Genomic DNA, 15,314 nt, shown 5'->3' with positions numbered 1-15,314 from the left:
GATATCATAACATTTTAATACATGCAAAAGCCCCAAATGCTATCTAGCTACCTTCTCCATTTTCTCTATATTTGATTTTAAGTTGGAGGTTATTAATTAAATGAGCTGGATCAGTTTTTGTTGGCTTTTGTTTGTGAATACTTGGTTTCTCAAATGAGAATTATCTGCATTTGATTTGAAAATTTAGTTTTTGAATGGTATTTTATTTATTTATTTATTATTATTATTATTTTTTTCATTACTTCATATTATTTAAGTTTATTATAATTTATTTAATCATTTATAAATCATCCAAACTCTTTTAATTGTCCTAAAAGTTACATTGTACTAAGTACCTAGAATAGAAAGGAGCTCCAATTTAAGTAGATTAATCAACCCAATGGCTATATAATCCAAAATCAAGATGGAGTCACATGCATGCAGAACAATTAACTAATGTTGATGAGCACAGTATGCACGCAAGGTATTAAACCAACACACACACACACACACACACACACACACACTCATATAAATATCATGAAGTATGACATACTACTTATAAATAACATGATAAGTAGGCCTTTGAATAGGTTACCTAGCTATCAACACAAGTTAAGGGAAGACCATTTGTTATGTATGATGGTATAGCTGACAAATCTTTAACTAGGAGAGTCAAGAATGACATGCCTTTTGCTAGGGAAAAATGAAGTAACAGAAAATAGATATCCTAGAATTGAATGAGGGCATTTGTTTCATTGTAACTAGCGAGGTTAAGATCAAAAGGACTAGTTATGGGATATGCTGGTTAAACTTAGATTGTTCATATTCGATACAATCAAGGTGAGGGATCAAAAGTATTTCGTTTGACCTCCCTCCTTTAGCAACTAGAAAAATTTTGCTCGTGCTCTTATTCTATTTGTTATAATGATGAGGTAACTTTATATAATATGATAATTACTATAGACATGCCTAATTCTATTTTATACATTTTGATTCTATAAAATTAAATTGGGCAAAAGACATTGATGTCTCTTGAGATTTAGTAAAAAGATAATAACCTCCCTTGAGATTGCAAAAATTTCATAGATCTAGTTGAGATTTCAAGAATTCCAAGCATCTACCTTGAGATTTGCCAAAAAAGCACAAACCTCCTCTTGTATTTTACAAGAAGGATTAATTTTTTGAGGAGAGTTAAGTTTGTATCCTTTTGGTAAACTTTAGAGGAAGTCTGTAACATTTTTAAAATCTCAGTGGAGGTCTTTGCCTTTTTGTCAAACCTAAGGAAAAATAAGTTTTTTGTCCATTCAAATTCTACCAAATAGATCGATGTCTATGAAAAAATAGTTCTATGAAGACTGTTGTCGTTCTTCACATGGCTTGTTGCTTGAAACATAATTCTTGTAGGGGATAACTTGTAGAGGAGAGGCTGGTATATGACTTCTTACTGCTGCTTATGCAAACAACACACGGAAGAAGTGGATCGTCTTTTTATTCTTTGTGACTACACATGGACCATTTAGTCTACACTCTTTTGCTAGATAAAGCTGCATTGGTTCATACCAAAGTCATTCAAAGAGTTGCTCCATAGTTGGAAATCCACCAATATGAAAAGGTACATTGAAAAAGCTAAGCTTCTTGATATCAATAGTGGTGTTTTGGGAATTTGAAAGGAGAGGAACCTCAAGAATTTCTAAAATCTATTCAACTCGACTTAAGTGATTGCAACTACAATTCAGAATAACATATTCTATATATTGGAGTCGATTTTTCAATCAATTTTTAGGAGTGGATATTTTGGGGGGGGGGGGGGTGGTTCTAAAATCTATTCAGCTCAACTTAAGTGATTGCAACTACAATTTAGAATAACATATTCTATATATTGGAGTTGCTTTTGCAATCAATTTTTAGGAGTGGATTTTTTTTGGGGGGGGGGGGGGGAAATTCCAAAAAATCATGGCTACCTTTGGTTGAGATTGATTCAACATGGGCAATTGAAATTTTTTAGCTATTCTCAAAGTTTCCACTACTAGGCCTCATCTTCTAGGTCCATAGTAGCCACAAGTGGACAAGGAAGTGTAAAAATTAATGTGTTAGGAGGTTTTGGAGTATTGTTGTCTCTAAAACTTTGTTTTTCTTTGGTTGATAGACGTACTATGACTTAGCTTTGTTGCATCAGTTTTGGCTCATCAAGCTCCTTGCTTGCTTGACCACTGAATCATGAATAAATTTCATTTTATCTCTTGAAAAACAATCCTTAGCTAACCCAAAATTTGAAGTTGAAGATTTCTATAGGGATACTCTAACAAGATGGAAGCATGATACCCATGACCACACTAGGACTGAACTTTTTTTTATTTTATCTTTTTAATAAACTAATACATAAAAAGAATAAACAAAGTTAAATTGGGCAACAAAATGAAGATAGAAAAAATAAGGAAAAAAATTAGGAATGACAAATATAACCTAATATGTAAGAGTTGTGAACCAATAGGCTTATTGAGCTAATGATTACTAGAGTAACATGTCCATGAAGGATCATATAGCCTCCATTTTTTTTTTTCAAAATCCTTAATCCCTTATAACTTAAATTGCAGGTTTTGAATTTGAATTTGTGCAAACTTAGTTGAAAGTTAATACTATCTTATATGACAAATAATCTAATTTTAAATAAATTTAAACTTTTAAATATGGGACAAATGTATTTAATTATGTAAAACACAAATGCTTTCAAAGGATGGTAATTTTCGTATTTTATTTGCATTATGCAACAAAGAAAATCCTAGGCATGTAAATCACTCGTTACAGGAAAGCCAAGAAGTTGTCGTTATCATAGGAAAAGTGCATTAAGAAAGTGCTGGGAAGATTCAACATGGATAGGTCTAAGGCAGTTAGCTCTTCTCTAGCTAATCACATCAAAATAAGTTCCAAGCAATGTTCTTCCACTAAAAAAGAGAAGGAAGAGATGAGAATAGTTCCATATGCTTTTGCAGTTGGAAGTTTGATCTATGCAATGGTTTGTACAATGCCAGAGATAGCTTATGCAGTTGGAGGTGTTAGTAGATTTCTCTCCAATCTTGGTAAAAAGCATTGGAATGTTGTGAATAGATTCTTAAGTACATGTGAGGTACCTTCTCCATATGTGTTTACTTTGGGAATGGGAAACCATTACTAGTTGGTTACATAGATGCAAACATGGCTAGAGATGCTAATACTAAAAAGTCTATATCAGTGTACTTGATTACTTTCACAAGTGGAGCTATGGCTTGTTAGTCAAAGTTACAAAATTGTGTTGCCATTTTTGCTATTGAATTGGAGTTCATTGCAACTCCTGAAGCTTGCAAAGAAGTGTTGTGGATGAAAATATTTCTATAGGAGCTTGAATTTAAGCAAGAGAGGTATGTGTTGCATTGTGAGTCAAAGTGCAATTCATTTTTGTAAGAATCACACTTTTCATTCACGATCTAAACACATTAATGTGGAATACCATTTGATTAAAGATGCATTGGATTTTGATTTGTTAGAAATTAGAAAGATTCATATTGATGACAATGATTAAGACATGATGGAAAAATCCTTATATATCAAGGAAGAAACATAAAACTTCCTTGTTTTGATTTGTTTGGATTTGTAGTCCTCTTTTGGTTGCATGTTGGTATTGTTTTTGGGAGGCCTTTAAGTTTTTTCTATATGTTATCTCCCATTACTTTTCATGTAACTACGGTATTCCTCCGCCAAAAGTGAGGGTATATTAATAAATAAATGGAGATGCCATTTTTTTTTTAAAAGGAAGAAACATAAAACTTGTTGTATAATTGACGGTATGGTGAATTCTTCCACATAGTCACGAGGGGGAGATTTGTTGGGTTTCCTTATGTGGAGGATGGCCAACACGTGTGAGTGGTCCATTTGGATGTCTTGGCCAATGCCTAATTGGAATCCATTTCTAAGTGGAAGAAGAAGATTTTTATGTTTTGGAATAGCCCAACGTAGGTGTCATGAAAGGATTGGTTCATTAAATAATTTGATGTGATTTTCTTAGAAGATGATTGATCATAGGCAACTAATTAGGGGAGTTATGGGTGGCCGGAGTTAGTACTTTTCATGCATTGTTGTGGCAGCCAAGAAGGGTGAAAAAAGTAGAGAAGAAAACTGGATGAAAGTTGGGGCTAGAGGTGTCTACAGTTAGATTGATCAATATAATTATATGGTGATTTATTGTCCGATCAAGATGAAATTTTGATACCATGTTCATAACTTGTCTTTCTTCAATCTGATTGGGTTGATTGTAATTTGGAGGTCATTTACATTGGTTTTCGTGGCTTGGACAACAACCTCTATTTTTGGTGAGATCTCTCCATTTTCCTTGAAGTTTGATTCCACCTTTTGTTGGTGATGACTTACGTCGATTTGTATGCCAAGAATTTCTTATTTTTGATGTTTTAGTTGATATATGCCTTTATTTTTGACCGAAGAAGACTTATTGTAACCAACTACATATTTAACATAGTGGAAGATTGGAAGTGGACTTTGGTCCTGTGATTTTTCTCCTTCATACCAAAGAGTTTTCCACTAAATTTGGTGTTCCCTTTGTGATTGTGCGATTGGTTTATATCTTTTTTACTACTAATTATTATTTCAAATTATTAGATAATTAATTATTTTACAGTGTGATTATTAGACTAGGGGAAGGTTATAAAGGACGATTCATCAAATCCCGGTGAAGATCAAACAAGCAGAAAATCAAGCAACAATCACGGGTCTAATAGCAAGCAAATCAAAGATTGAATTTTGAATTTTGATTCTGTTTTTAAAAGTTATAACTAATTGGATTCTTAGCCTTATTTTTAGCATTTACTTGTAGAACTAGTGCTTGTAAATCTTGTATATATTCTACACGAAATTATGTAGTTTTAGTGTGCTGCAATACAATTGTTCTTCTATGAAAACAAATACCCAGTGCATATTTACTTCTTATCATGGTATCAGAGCTATCAAACTCCAACGAGAATTCGATCCCTACTCTTGAAATGTTTTCTGCACCCACAAACAATCTGCTACCCACCACAGATGCTCCTATGATTGCCTTAAACATCACAACCTAGATCAATGAAAAACTCACTCCCTCCACATTTCCTTAATGACACGCCCAATTTGAAGCTCTACTTATTGGCTAAATTTAATTGACTATGTTACCCGTGATAAACTGTGTCCTCCCATAAAAAATTCCTCTAATTTTGCCCTTCAAAAAACTCATTGGGTAAAGCGGGACAAATTAATTCTCAGTGCCATTCTCACCTCCACTTCATCCACCATAACTCCATACATCTTTGCTGCTACCACATCCAACAAGCATAGAAAAAATTAAAAATGATGTATGCCAGTAAATCACAGAGTCATGCAATGCAATTGAAGGAGGAACTTACATTAATCAAGAAAGACAATCGTTTGATTCAAGACTATATGCACACCATTAAGGCCTTTGCTGATGAGATTGCACTCATCGATCATCCTATTTTTGAGGATGATCTTACTCTCTACATTCTCCATGGTCTGGGACCAGACTTTCGGGAGATTGTTGCTCCTATTCGTGCGAGAGAACGCCCAATCCCTTTTGAAGAACTCCATGATCTTCTCATGAGTCTTGAGAGTTATTTGCGTCAACTTGAATCCTCTACGCAGCAACTCGTCGCCACAACTAACTTCTCTAGGAGGAGGACTTTTCCCAATTCTTCAGGCGAAAACAACAATTCCAGGGGCTTCACCAAAAGTAATAAATCTAGTTAGCCCAAAACTAATGGCTATTCAGCCCACAATTGCTCTAATAGCGGCCCACAGGACAACAAGAAGTTTAATAAACCCAATGGCTAGCACCGGTATCAACCTAAGTGTCAACTTTGTGATCAATTGGGCCGTATAGCTAAATATTGCCCTAGAATAAATCTCTCTGAGGCATCCAAAAATTGTATTTCTACCGCACCAGCTTCAGACATCAAGTGGCTCATTGACTCGGCTACTTCTCACAATATCATTGACGATCTTGCAAATTTATCGGTTCGCTCCGAATATGATGAAATTGTCATCGGTGATGGATCAGTTTGCGTGTCTCACACATAGGTTCTTTGGTATTCAATTCACCCACCCGCACTTTTCATTTAAATGATACCCTTTGTGTTCCTAGTATACGTAAAAACCTGGTCTTCATTCATCATTTCACTACTCAAAATAAAGTTTTTATTGAGTTTCATCCCACATTTTTTCTTGCGAAGGATCAGATCACGGGGGCGGTCCTTCTCAAAGGCGAATGCGAAAATTGTGTTTACGTGTTTTTGGACTCACTGGTCTCTACTTCCAAAATAGTTGCAAATGTGCACAAGCGGACGTCGCTCGATGGTTGGCACAAGCATCTAGGACATCTGTCTCAAAAAATTATTCAGCATCTTGTTAATTATTTTTTGCTTCCAATAAACAAAGAGAAAGTGTCTCTTCTTTGTATCTCTTGCTCAATTAATAAAGCACACAAACAACCATTTCGTTCAAATAGTCTCCAAAGTCGCGCACCACTTGATCTCATTACACAGATGTTTGGGGACCTTCCAACATAGTTGGCCTTGATGGGTCTCATTTTTATTTAATCCTGGTTAATCATTTTACTAAGTACATTTGGTTTTATCCTATGGCGACAAAATCCAATGTGAGTAGTATTTTTCCTTAATTCAAGCATCTCGTTGAAACAAAATTTGCAACAAAAATAAAAAGTCTTTATTCTGACAATGGTGGCGAATATATTGTACTTAAACAATATCTCTCTATTCATGGAATAAGTCACTATACTACTGCTCCTCACATATAACAAAAAAATGGCATTTCCGAGCGTCACCATCATCATTTAGTGGAAACGGGTCTCACTCTTTTACATGATGCGTCTCTCCCCTTGTCCTACTGGCTTCATGCTTTTTCCACCGCCGCTTATTTCATTAACCGGCAACCCACTTCCTTGTTACAAAATAAATCTCCATTTGAAGCCTTATTCAAACAAATACCAAATTATCTAAAATTACGAAAATTTGGTTGTCTTTGTTTCCCACTTACGAAACCTTACAACAAAAATAAACTTCAACCAAAAGCAATCCCGTGTCTATTCATAGGTTATTATCAGACCCAGAATACCTACAAGTGTTTTGATTTAACTACGAGAAATATACATCTCTCGCCACGTTACCTTCGATAAGACACAAAACCCATTCACGACTTCTCTTCCTGCACAACACTCCGTCCAGCTTCCGTTTCAGATCGCAGCTCCACCCATAAGTGTGCCGCCTCCACCGCAACCCCAACTAGTGAACTCGAATCGTGTCACCATTTCCGCATCATCTTTAGGCACTCCCTCTGATCATCCTTCGCATAATTACTTAAATTTTTTAGAAACTCCGTCATGTCCTAGACCCAATTTTACGCATCACACTGAGGGTTCTTATCCATCTATACACCAAGACATTACCTTGCCCTAATCTCACACGGAAATCTCACGGAAATCCCCTATTCTGAGAGTCTCCTAACCACAAAGAATTCATCCCAGGTTTACTCGGTTAATGAATCAAATATATAAACCCAAACAATTTCATGCGGTCACAAAACACCCAATTTCCCCTACTATTGAACCCAGTTGTGTGAGTCATGCACTCCGTGAGCCTCACTGGAGACAAGCAATGTATGAAGAGCTCACAGCTCTAATGAGACATGACACATGGGATCTAGTCTTGCCACCTAAGTGTACTCCTATAGGTTGCAAATGGGTGTTTCGGGTGAAACGAAAAGCCAATTGATCGCTTTAAGGTAAGACTTGCAGCAAAGGGTTACAATCAACGACCAGGTCTGGACTACAAGGAAACTTTTAGTTCAGTTGTAAACCAGCCACAATCAGGACTGTTTTAACAGTTGTAGTGACACAAGGGTGGTCCTTGAGACAACTTGATGTCAATAATGCATTCTTGCATGGGAAATTAATTAAGAATGTATCCATGGTCCAACCTTCAGGCTTCAAAGATGAGACAAAACCTAACCATGTCTGCAGGAAAAAGAAAGCAATTTTATGGTCTTAAACAAGCCCCACGAGCATGGTATTCAGCTCTAAAAGGAGCAATCTTGGATTTTGGTTTCCAAAATTCCAAGGCCGTCTCTTCCTTGTTCATTTACAAATCCAAATATGTTATTTGCTATTTTTTGGTGTATGTGTGTAACGCCTCAACCTGGGTCTGTGAGGGAGCACTGCATCTCTCCTCCTCCACCTAAACCAGACAACAAGGGGGCGGGCTTTATCGAACTAATGACTGGCTCTACAGACCAACACGTGTTATTTTTAGTGTGTTTTGTCTTCACTCACACACTTCCTAAGAAAATTTTCCAGAAGGTCACCCATCCTAAGATTACTCCAAGTCAAGCACGCTTAACGGTGAAGTTCTTATGGGAAGACTTCCAAAAAAAAAGGTGCACCTTATTGATATGGGTAGTATCATCTAATCCTTTTTAAGCCTTTCTTTCCACGGGGTATCACATTCTCTCCCACTTACATAACACAACGTCCTCGTTGCGAACCCACATTTCCAAACCTAGGCGATGTGAATCTCATCACACTTCAAGCTGGGTAATTGCTCGGACACCATTTTGTAACGCCTCAACCTGGGTCTGTCAGGGAGTACTGCGTCTCTCTTCCTCCACCTAGACTAGACAATAGGGGGGCAGGTCTTATCGGACTAATGACTGGCCTCATAGACCAACACGTGTCCTTTTCATTATGTTTTGTCCTCACTCACACACTTCTTGAGAAAACTTCCCAGAAGGTCACCCATCCCAAGATTACTCCAAGCCAATCACGCTTGACTGTGGAGTTCTTAAGGGATGGCTCTCGAAAAGAAATGTGCACCTTGTTGATATGGTTAGTAACATCTAATCCTTTTTAAACATTTCTTTCCACGGGGTATCACAATGTGGATGATTTGGTTATCACAGGAAATGATTCTACCTTTGTTTCATCAATTATTACCCAACTTAGCAATCAATTTTCTTTAAAAGATCTGGGCCAGGTTCATTTCTTCTTGGGTATAGAGGTTTTTCCAACAACAAAAGGGCTCTTCCTATCCCAACACAAATACATCAGAGATTTATTGACAAAGACCAATATGCAAGGTGCAAAAGATGTTACCACCCTGCTGTCCACAAGCACTGCACGCTTACATTAATTAATGGAACATCGTCGGTTGATAGCACAGAATTTCGAAGTTTCATTGGTGGCCACAATATTTATCACTTACACACTCGGACATTGCATTTGTTGTGAATAAGTTGTCTCAATTTATGTATAAACCTACAACAACTCACTGGACAGCTGCAAAAAGACTGCTTCGATACTTGAAGCATATTATTTTTCATGGGACTCACATCCATAAGAGCTTATCTCCAAATCTCACCACCTACTCCGATGCTAATTAGGCAGTAACTTTGATGATCGAAAATCAACTTCAGCTTACATAAGCTTCCTTGGTTCTAACCCCATATCTTGGAGTTCAAAAAAAACAAAGGACCATCGCAAGATCATCAACTGAAGTTGAATATCGAGCACTTGCAAACGCTGCCTCAAAAACATTATGGCTCCTCTCTTTATTTTTTGAACTCGGCTTCACTATTCCAACCTCTCCAAAACTGTTATGCGATAATTTAGAAGCAACCCAATTGAGTTTTAATCCTGTCCAGCATTCACAGATGAAGCATATTCAGATTGACTTACATTTTGTTCGTGATATTGTGCAAAAGGGTACCCTAAATGTTCATCATGTAAATACTCAAGATCAACTTGTTGATCTCTTAACAAAACCTTTGTTAAGGTCACGTATAGAAATTCTCAGAAACAAGATTGGAGTAGCTGATGACACCTCCATCTTGCAGGGGCGTATAAAGGACGATTCATCAAATCCCGGTGAAGATCAACAAGCAGCAAATCAAACAACAATCATGGGTCTAACAGCAAGTAAATCAAAGATTGAATTTTGAATTTTGATTTTGTTTTTAAAAGTTATAACTGATCGGATTCTTAGCCTTATTTTTAGCATTTACTTGTAGAACTAGTGCTTGTAAATCCTGTATATATTCTACATGAAACTATGTAGTTTTAGTGTGCTGCAAATACAATTGTTCTTCTTTGAAAACAAATACCCAGTACATATTTACTTCTTATCAAAGGTTTGTGTTGGAATTTTGTGCTTTGACCATCATCACTCTCGCCGTCCCCAACATTATCAACATTTTATTTACCTTATCAAAGTTTGAACACAAGTTTAAAGTTTCACAAATACCTTGCAATTTTGTCCTTGTTATGTAGTGAGGATTGAAAATGGAACAAATTTAAAGATGGCTTTTAGTTTTTAGTACATTTACTAAATGTTAGCAACAAAGATCAAATGCACAATTTTTGAATACTACATATGAATGCAAAAGGAAAGCATGGACTGGGGGATGCTAACTTTGAACAATGCGGTAGACATAAGTTGACACGAGAATAACTTGCAAACTAAACATATAAAAAAAAAAAAAACCTAATACTACTATGTACATAATTTTGATTAATGCTATAATTCTAGCTACACATTTAAGGCATACATGGGAATGGAATGAAATTGAACTTACTATTAGAAGATGTTGAATATATCCCATTAATAAATATTTTTTTTCTTTTGGAACAGCTAGCTTGATTAAAGTTAACCATCTTTAAACAACATATAAATCATGTACAATATTTTGAAAATTAGATGTTAATAATATATGCAACCCGATTATAATCAAATTTATCTAGATAGTAATGGTAAATAATATCCCAATTAATATATATAATTATGCACCCTATGAATTGTATAATGACTGATTAATTAAGATAAAGTAATTAATTAAAACTGATAAATTTTGTCTTGCAATTAATACATCAACCAGAGAAAGTAATAATTTCTCCATCAACCAGTGGACTCAACTAATTATATGATATTATCAGGTTTTGGCCTCATAATTAATCAAACTACCATAATTAACTTGAACTCGATCAAGTCCCAGAAAATTACAACATATTACCACAGCCAAATTAATAAAATAGGAACATGGTTAATTCCTATTATCTTCCCTTGCTAGTTGTGTTTGCTAATTAACAGTATAATTAAACTAATTCTAAAACATTGTAATTAAATTAATCCTAAAACAAGCACGCAACACTAAATGCAACATGTCCAATATTTAATTATTTGGCTTTGAACGTGGCCTACATCTACAGATAAATTGGGCGAAAGAGTGATTTTTCAACGTGTCAAATAATGGTATAATCAAGTGACATACGAATCACAAGCATTCAAAAATTCCATCTAACGTCAAATACATTTACCCCCTATTTAACACAAAGTTGTATTAAAATTTATTCAAATTTATCTAAATTTAAATTTAAAGTTCGAAATTCATACTTCAAAACACAATATTAATTCCTACCAAAAGAATGAAACTATCAAGCTTTTGCATACATATAATGTTAACTTATGCGCGCGCACACACAACCCAACCCACACACACACACACACACACACACACACACACACACATATATATATATATATATATATATATATATATATATATGTGTGACTTATTATACATTTATATATGAAACGGGTTGGGTCCATACACAGTGGACCATATTCCAGGATGTATTAGAGGTTCTTCCGATAGAAAATTAATTAAGGGTCCCATATAAGTTGAATCAGGGCATAGACTAGATTTGATTAGGTTATGATACAACATAAACATTTTTGTTTACATAATTGCTTTATTTTTAAATTATCATCAGCACATATCATTGTTTCAATGTGAACAATACAATAAGCCTATCCTATGAACGTAGAAACAAAATTAGTTCCTACAAAATATAAGAACTAATTTTGCTTAATTGTATCCATGCTCTCACACCCACACATGCAAATGCATGAATCACGCAGGAGAAAATCTTGACTGTGAATAGAAAACTGGAGTGAAAATTAGAATGGCACACATGCTTAATCAATTATCCCAGATGCACCCAACTTTGCAATAAGAAACGAAATTGTTAAGATCCTACAAATATAACAAACGCATGCACACACAAATATATATATATGAAATACGTCATCAGTCGTGTTTCCTTAATTTTTATTATGTCAAGGAATAGAGCCATGGGATTAAATTTAACTTATACATTCTCCTACTAATTAATTGGTAATTATTTTTCTGTATAACAATCATCTTAGTACCTTACCCTTTAAAATGTTGGTACTGGCTAGCTAGATGTCTGAATATATATAGGTTCAATAGACTGAAGACACTGCAAGTTTAATTTACGTGATGCAGAAACCAAAAGGGGAAAGGAGAGGAACTGATTTTGTTCCATGGTCTGCATCTAATAGCTATTTCCACGTTTATATATATATATATATATGTGTGTGTGTGTGTGTGTGTGTCTTTTTTTGTATTTTCATTGTATATTACATTTATGAATGACACTTATTAGATGAAGTGTTATAATTAATGCCACTATGCAAACCTATAACATGAAATCCACTCAATCAATATTTTTATGTATATAAAGGGGATTTCAAAAGGAGAGGATCCTTAATCCAGATCACTAAAAAATATATATATAAAAATAAAAAATAAAAACAGGAACAATTAATTAATATTCATGCACTAAATTTTATATATATATATATATATATATATTATAAGTGTAGCAGTAAAACAATATATTATATATAGGGAGGAGGGGGAAATTAATTAAATAATGAAAGAAGGAAAAAAGAAAGATGGAAATGGAAATGGGAAAGGGGGTTGCGGAGATAATAGTTACTTGGGGTTAGCAAACTCGTAGACACGGCCACGGCTGGAGAAGACGATGAGGGCTAATTCAGCATCACACAACACTGACAGTTCATAAGCTTTCTTCAACAGCCCATTCCTCCTCTTGCAGAATGTTACCTGCCTGTTTGTTGTGTTCTCTATTCTTTTTATCTCTATCTTTCCCCTTCCCATCGATCTCCTTCGATCTCTAAAAATAATTTACACAAAATATTTTAAAAACTAGGTACCAATTTAACTAATAATATATTCTTCGTCTGCCTCTTGACTACTTCCTAAAATTAAATTAAATGGGCAAAGATATATATATATATATATACACACACACACACACATGCATGTGTGTATGTACATGAAGGAAGGGCCGGGGAAAGAAAGAATTGGGAAGAGAGTTAACACTAAAATATGTTATGTACATTAAGGGAAGGGCCGGGGAAAGAAAGAATTGAGAAGAGAGTTAACACAAAAAAGGGTTTTCTGCAGAAGGACATCCTATAGATTGAGAGAGGAAGGAAGGATTTGAATGGTGACAAGACAAGAAGTGAGGAAGATCTTTTATCAAGTATTGAGGAACATGCAATATTCAGGAAGCTAAGTAAAGAAAGGATGGATTTTACAGCAAGCAGTGTAGATCTGGGTTGATTTAACACTGAGATCTGAGTTCAAAACAAAAAAAGAATACTGCCTGCCGCTCCATATATGTGTATAGCAAGGTGCATGTACCACGTGTTTCACCATTGCGCAAATTAAGCAAACCAAAGTTCAGCAAGAAGAAGCTGAAGATTGAGCAGATATGTATGCAGCTTTTGTGGACATCAAGAAGTAAACTCAACCCCCTTTTTTACCCCCTGAAAGACTAGGAGCTAGACTGATTTTTTCTTCCAAAACATTTGTAGATATATATTATACACACACATATTCATATATATATATATATATATATATATATATATGCCTAATTAATTAAAATATGAATATTAAAATATTAGTAAAACGTGTTAGATCAAGTAACTAAAAATACCTGGTTGAACTCAAAAGGAGAGGAACCATGATCAGGTTAACTTGAATGGTAGCAGGACAGCTAGGTCAAAGAAAGAAGAAGAAGAAGAAGAAGAAGAAGAAGAAAGAGATCGGTCTTCTTCGTAATAATATTAATTAAAGAGGGATTGAAGAGGGAGGGTAGCTGAGCTCCATGAGGAAAAGCTAGCTAGCTTCTTTAATAAATTTCAGAAGAAAATGGAAACGAGTTTACATGTACAGACAGACTACCTGCAGGAGCTGCTGGGGCGCGTGGGGGGTAGCTATAGCTCGCTTAGTTCCAATTAGATCCGGGCGATGGAGTAGCTATAACTGATCAGCTTTCGGAAATTAAGCTTGGGGGTTGTGCAAATCCAAAGCTCATATATACACAGACGAGGCACTTGATGATATATATGCCACTCCCTCCCTCACTCCCTTGCCTGCCCTCCACTCATACACATCACTTTCTTTCTTTTAATTTTCTGCAGAGAGAGAGAGAGAGAGAATTGTCGTGGTCAGCCAGGCAAACGACGTTGGAATTAATGGGTTGTTGCCAAATGCTAATAAAAGGACGTAGGAGAACTGGGGTGCTTTACAGGCCAAAGTTCCAACCGAAAACTGCAAAGAAAAGTGCCCATTACATACTTTACTGACTAATATGCCCTCCAACAACATGTTAATTTCGTGTAATCTATCCCAGTTATTAATATTGACCAATGCTATGCTCTCTCTCTCTCTCTCTCTCTCTCTCTCTCTCTCTCTCTCTCTCTCTCTATGTATATATGCATAAAATCTCATACCTAGATTGGTTAGGGTTGGTGTATCGCAGAATACAAGCTGGTGTATGTACAAGATAGGAAAAAGAGGACTACCTGTTTGATGCTCTGTGCTCTTTCATAAATGGCAAGGCCCAGTACCTTTTCCCCCCCACACATATATAATACATATAATGGCAATCAAGCAGGTGTACGTGTAACTCCTGGAAAATTCTGTGCCTAGTTCACAAATGGTTAATTTTCAAATCAAACCCTAATTCCACGCATAGAATTTTTAGACCTTCAAACCCTACCAACTTATATATATTAAACCCTACTTCTGTACGTAGATAAGATATTAAAAAAATAGTACACAAAATTAATTTGTCTTCAAAATAGTACACCAAGCATTTGTACTAGTATGTATATATAGTCTGAATATTGTAATACAACCTTAATTTTATTTTATATGTATACGAGAATTAATTAGTAGTGTTGGGTTGGTGTATACTAAATTTAATCGTTAAAAAAAATATTAGTATGTGTTCTCAAAGTTAAAAACACATGAAATGATTGCAATACATTACAATATGACAGAATATCCATTATGATAAACTGAATATAGCACCTTTTAAAAAAAATTAT

General features: G+C 35.2%; 1 protein-coding gene across 2 annotated transcripts in view; it reads right to left on the bottom strand.

The window, feature by feature from the left end:
* LOC131162940 (agamous-like MADS-box protein AGL11) overlaps positions 1-14,350 on the bottom strand; it is a 63,281-nt gene extending 48,931 nt beyond the window's left edge. The window contains exons 1-2 of one of the 2 annotated variants that reach the window (XM_058119568.1): positions 14,164-14,350; positions 12,887-13,084 (exon numbers count right to left, since the gene is read on the bottom strand). In XM_058119568.1, the coding sequence (XP_057975551.1) occupies positions 12,887-13,068 (182 nt within the window). In that variant the 5' untranslated portion in view covers positions 13,069-13,084; positions 14,164-14,350. The remainder of the gene's footprint in view (positions 1-12,886; positions 13,085-14,163) is intronic. The other variant, XM_058119569.1, reaches the window with a different exon arrangement.
* Positions 14,351-15,314: the final 964 nt, after the last annotated feature.

This window comes from Malania oleifera, chromosome 8, assembly GCF_029873635.1.
Source record: "Malania oleifera isolate guangnan ecotype guangnan chromosome 8, ASM2987363v1, whole genome shotgun sequence".
Lineage (NCBI taxonomy): Eukaryota > Viridiplantae > Streptophyta > Magnoliopsida > Santalales > Ximeniaceae > Malania > Malania oleifera.
This window is presented reverse-complemented; position numbering and strand designations above follow the sequence as displayed.